Genomic DNA, 6,000 nt, shown 5'->3' with positions numbered 1-6,000 from the left:
TTTAATGATCATTCACCAGAATCATACATCCGTCACCATTCACACATAGCAGTATAGTTTATACTAGTGCATGGCGGAACGGCCATGCACGCTTTTTATAGCAGCCGGGACCTTCTGGAAGCTTCCAGATCTACGAGATGGACCAATGAGATCTGGAGCAGGACCTGAGCACAACTCCCAATCTCCAAGGGGAAACCGTCTCATGAGCATGCTCAGTAGGAGGACAGAGGGACTTAGCCCCTGGAGAGATTAGCTGCAAGGCAATCTCCTCTGCGGTAGATAAAGAGCAAGAGACCGCAGAATGTAAGGGTCTGGATTCCTGCAGAGCAGACGCAGAAACCTGACTCCTAACAAGAAGTCACTGGGTTTTCATATGAAAAAGATCTGTTCTACAAATATCTTCCAACATTGGCATTGTTATGTCTCACCTGGGAAGTGGATTCTCAAAGCCCTGGGTACAGATGAGCAGTCTTAATACAACATTGCCACATGGCGCTAGTGCAATGGGGCGATCTAGTAGGGACTAAGGTGGCAGATGTGACAAATGGAACAACAGCAATTGGAGTAGCTGGACTGGAACTACAACAGCAGTGATAGCTAAGGTGGAACAATGGCAACAGATTTGGCAGTTATAATCCAAGAAGAAGAGTAGATGCCTTAAAGGGAATCTGTCACCCCTTTTTTGAGATATCATATAATGATATAATTCAATTGTGTGTCACATAAGGATTCTCTTAGTACTTTTGCTTCCCCCTGACCCCGCACCTTTCATGCATAAATACCTTTTTTATATCGGTTCAGATGTATGTAAACTGCCGCTGTCCGGTCCGCTGGGCGGGGCTTATTCAACTGCTGACTGCTGTAAACGTCTGACTGCTGTGCTTGCCAACAAGGGTTTTGCCACCAAGCATTGTCTTGTTTGCCAGATGGATCAAATCCTTATTTCTCACTGCAAAATGCAAATAAATTTATAGAATTTATACAATGTGATTTTCTGGATTCTATTTTTGATATTCTCTCAATGTTAAAATTAACTTACCCTTAAAATTATAGACTGTTCATATCTTTGTCAGTGTGCAAACTTACAAAATCAGCAAGAGATCAAATAATTATTTCCTTCACTGTACATTTTCACACTGGGAAATGTGTAAAAACACCACCAACATTTGTCCCACAATTTTTGCTGAATGTAGAAATACCCCATATGTGGCTGTACAGTACTTGAGAGGGACAGAGCGCTATTTGCACCCTGGAGCGCAGATTTTTCCAGAATAGTTTGTGGACTCCATATACAGACCCCCTAAGTGCTAGATGAGCAGAATCCCCCCTCAAGTGACCCCATTTTGGAAATTGTACCCCTTTTTGAATTTATATACAGGTGACGTGACCATTTTGACTCATGAGTGTTTTCCAGAAGCAAGCAGTAGGGCATGTAGCTGAGTGAAAATTGCAAATCTTCTATTGTAGTGCCCAGTACGGTCTTCTGGAGACATGCACCTGTAAATTAGGTGGACTCTCCACGCTACAGAAATGCCAAACATGTGGACACTAAATATGGTATAGACTCACTGTGGAGCTCAAAAGATAGGTGGGGGCATTTACATTTGGGAGCGCAGAATTTGCTGTATTTCTTTTTTGGGGGAAGGAGCCATAGCGCTTTTCCAGAGCCTTTGTAATACCAGTACCGTGGAAGCCCCCTATATTTCTGTTACCATATGACAGACCTGAGTGGGGAAATGCTTTTTTTATGGATTGATTTGGAGCCTTTTCTGGGAACATTTTACATAACGTTTGGAATCACGTTTATCCGTCGCTCTATGCTGAGCACTTATATCGGGGTTTCCATTTAAATTAATGAAGCAGCACAGTTACTCTGAACTCAGTCTGGCCTTTGTTCAGCTGTGTCCTTCTTTTCAAAAGTGCACTGTGGCAGACTGCACTTTTATGTACACCTAAAAAGACGGACACCACCACATCACAGGTCAGACACCGTCCACAGTGACTTCATCTGCCTCATTTTAGGGAATGTTCCGCTGAGGGTTTCGTCCGAACCATGTATTTCAGAGATTTACATAGAAGCCCTGGTGTAAGCGCTCAGCGCAGAGCGCAGGATAAGTGTGAGCAGAGCCTGACTGCGACCTTTGAGAGGCAGAATGAAAAAATCAACAGCAGGTGAAGAATTGGTTTCACTTATTTTTATGGCATTCCTTATGCAGTATAAGTGACATGACAACTTTATTCTTTGGGCAGCTGCAATTATAGCGATACCAGATTTACATTGCTGTTATGCTCAGCTGCTATCTCACACTAAAAGACGCTTTTTAACATCGGCATACTTTAAGAGCTATAATTTTTCAATATTTTGGCCAACAGAGTCATGTGATAGCTTGGTGTTTGTGGGACGAGACGATATTTGAATAAACACCAGCAATTCAGGATTATTTTTTTATTGCTGTTCAGCGTGTGGTAAAATTGATGAGGCAGTTTCATTCTACGGGTCAGTATGATTACAGAGCAACCACATTTATATAGTTTTTTTTATGTTTTGGATCTTTTACACAGTAAAAACTATTTTAGAGAAAAAAATAATTATTTTGTATTGCTTTATTCTGAGAACTATAACTTTTTAATTTTTTTGCTAAAGGAGCTGTATGGGTGCTTGTTTTTTACGGGACAAGATTACGTTTTCAGCGATACCATTTCTATTTATATTCGTTTTTTTTGGTCGCATTTTACTTCACTTTTTGTTCGGAGGTATGATAATAAAGCATAATTTTTTTGCCTTGTTTTATTTTACAGTGTTCACTGAACGGGTTAACTAGTGAGAGAGTTTTATAGGTCAGGTCATTCCGGATACGGTGATACCAAATATGTGTACTTTGTTTGGTTTACATAAATAAATGTATTTATTGGATTACTACTTTTTTATTTTGATTTTTTTAAAAATATTTTAAAAATTTTTAATAACTTTTTTTTTTTTTTTACCTTGCTCCAAGATGGGACATCAACTTCACACTGACAGATCGCTGATCTAATACTATGCAATGTATTGCAGAGCATTAGATCAGTGTCTGAAATGCAGGCAGGATGCGTGTCCTCTCATGCTCTCAGTATGAGCTAACAGGCAACCGTCCCTGGGTGATCCCATGGCCATCTTTTGTTCTGGGGTCACCATCGGCAAAACACAATCGCAATTATGTTGTGCTGATGGAAGCAGAGAAGGATCTCCCTCTGCAATGCCCATTAATATTGCTGTCACTATTAACCAATCGTGGGCGTTGCTGCAATGAGTTAGCTCTCATATAGAGCTGACACCCACATATGATCGTGGTGGCTCAGCTTAACCCCACGCCATCATGAAGCCGTGTATATACAGCGGTTTGCGGGAACACAGCTCCTGCAGCACCATACATATGCGGTGCATGTTGAGAATGGTTTAAAAATCGGGGTGACCCCACGTCAATTTATTTTTTGAGCCCACCTTTTAAAAAAACAAAACAAAACAGTAAAGGCTATGCAGATAGCTGTGAGCTTTTATTAATAGGCTGGAAAGATTCATGGATAGTGGCCCTTGCCAGAATGACACCACCAGCCCCCAGATGTCAACTTTCCCTTGGCTGTTAATTAAAAATGGGGGATCCCAAACCATTTTTTCATTTAATTTTATATTTATTAGGGAAACACATGTAGACTACACATGCACTGCACTAATTCTTTATCTCACGGACATCTTTCTATGTTTTCTGAGGTTTCACGCTGTGATTTTACTGTACTCGGTTATTGAAATGTTGGGTTTTCTAGATGGGTGCGTAATAATTGGGCGGCACAAGCATCGTCCGTCTGCCGTGCAATTTTTTTTCTCGCACTCACTGACTTGCATTGGTGAGTCTCTGCTGTTTTACGCCCCATGCTGCGATTTTCCCTCACCCCAATTCCATGAACGCTGCCTAATTGAATAAATTGTTGCGATTTTTTCTCCCTCGTCGACTTTATACTCAGCAGTGAGTGCAGCTTAAATGAAGAAACCCACCTCCTGGTTGTTTTTTAATCTGCATTTGAAGTTCGGAAGATGTAACCTTGTCATGTATACGGATGGGACTGTGGGTAGGGTCTTCAGGTCTACGTTGGCCCGTGTGGTGTCTGTATTGTCCTTTTCTAAAGTTGCGACAGCAGCGTTTGCGCAGATTTATCTCCCAGCAGTCTTCGGTGAAATGGTGCCGCTGGCAGCGCAGATTAAGATCTCAGCTCATTGATGAGCTAAGATCTCCCTCTGCGCATTCATCATCACCAGTGCCAGGAGAATAGATGAATCTGCACAAACGCTACCCGCCGAGAGGACAACACTATTGTGAAATTTAGAAAAGGAGGCTCATACTAGGGCAAGGTTCACATTGCGTTAGGGCATCCGTTTAACGGATCCGTTAAACGGATGCGCTAACGCTGTCATTTTTAGTATCTTTAGCGCCATAGCGTTAACGGTATGCGTTAACGCATGGTAGCACTCCGGTACCTAGCGCTACCATGTGTCAGCCCATAAATTCCTATGCACAGCAAACGGGTTCGTTCGCTGTGCGTTAATGCCAACGCACCCAAAAACGGTGCAAGCAGCGTTCGAGGGTGCGTCAGGAAATAACGCATGCCGATTTAGGCATGACTTAGTATGCGTTATTACCATTGCGGGCAATGGGTGCGCTAACGGATGTTAGATAGCGACGCTATCTAACGGATCCCAATATCAGATTGCCCCTAACGCAATGTGAACCCAGCCTTAGGCTGGGATCACACATGCGAGAAACACGGCTGAGTCTCACATGTTAATACCCAGCACTCAGGAGCGGAGTGCTCAGCTGCATGTATTGCTATGCGGCCGCACGCTCCGCTCCCGGGTATTAACATGCGAGACTCAGCCATGTTTCTCACACGTGTGATCCCAGCCAAACACCAGAGATAGGTGGAGGGGCTGGGCAGACCCGAAGACCCTACCCAAAGCCCCACCCCAATGCACCAAAAGGTTATTCCCACTATACCCAGACTGCAAATGCAGATTAAACAACCACTATACGGATTACTTCACTGAAAAGGATCTATTGACTCTGTATAACAGCGCCATTATGGCCATGACTTTACTTGTAACGCCAGGTTCTCTTTACGATCACTCCTGTATGTAATCTGCCTTCGCAGCCTCCATCCTTATCCCGTACACCACCGCGATGGAGAGTATATAGGGTCTGGCGAGGGTCTGTGCCATAGAACATATGAGGCTCCTCACATTAGAGGGGAGCAGATCGTTAAAATCCATTCCTCTGCCATGTGACAGCTGCCCCATACTACCCGACCTGCAGGTGAGATGGCGGTGCCTGTTCTCCATGTGCGCACACAGGGCCCCCTGCTGTGCTGGCAGTGTAGCTATGGCCCTCACATACAGGAGTCAGCACGGGGCCGGCGAGCCTGTGGGTCGCACACTGACATTGTTGTGAGGCAATGGGCAGTCCTGCCTTTCACGTACATGAGAACTTCTGACTTCTAGCAACTTCCGCCCTCACTACGCTGTGCAGCAGCCGGGCAGCGGCGCCGTGTGATGACGTCACACAGCGGAAGTCTGGTTTGAAGCTGTGGCGGGCGAGGAGAGGCTGTGGCGGAGCGCATGGAGCTGTCCCCGGGCGGCGGTGAAAGCGGTGTCCTTACAGGTAGCGCCCGGTGCTCATATACCGTTTCTGTCCATGCTTTTTGTTCTGTCGTGCAGTGTTGCCTTGACTACTAGGTGTCTGAGCACTGTACACTGTAGAAGCAGACTATAACAACTAAGACAAAGTTTCCTTGCCTATTGCAACCAATCACAGCACAACTCTCATTTTTAAGGCAATCTGTCACGTCGGATAATGATATTGGCCTGTAGATATAGGGTTACTCTTCAGGCTGGCAGCATTATACCAGAAGTGTGGCTCCGGGAGAAAGTGAGCTTCATTCCTTCAGGGAGCCGCCGGCTTTCAGTCATACACG

General features: G+C 44.5%; 1 protein-coding gene across 3 annotated transcripts in view; it reads left to right on the top strand.

The window, feature by feature from the left end:
• Nucleotides 1–5,441: 5,441 nt before the first annotated feature.
• MCPH1 (microcephalin 1) overlaps nt 5,442–6,000 on the top strand; it is a 461,844-nt gene continuing 461,285 nt past the window's right edge. The window contains exon 1 of one of the 3 annotated variants that reach the window (XM_073589175.1): nt 5,442–5,687. In XM_073589175.1, coding sequence (XP_073445276.1) covers nt 5,645–5,687 — 43 coding nt within the window. In that variant the 5' untranslated portion in view covers nt 5,442–5,644. The remainder of the gene's footprint in view (nt 5,688–6,000) is intronic. The other 2 variants (XM_073589176.1, XM_073589174.1) reach the window with 2 other exon arrangements.

The sequence above is a fragment of the Dendrobates tinctorius genome, unplaced genomic scaffold (genome assembly GCF_039654945.1).
Source record: "Dendrobates tinctorius isolate UK_male_01 unplaced genomic scaffold, ASM3965494v1 ptg000107l, whole genome shotgun sequence".
NCBI classification, from domain to species: Eukaryota; Metazoa; Chordata; class Amphibia; order Anura; family Dendrobatidae; genus Dendrobates; species Dendrobates tinctorius.
Note: the sequence above shows the minus strand (reverse complement) of the source record. Positions and strands in the feature narration are given on the sequence as shown.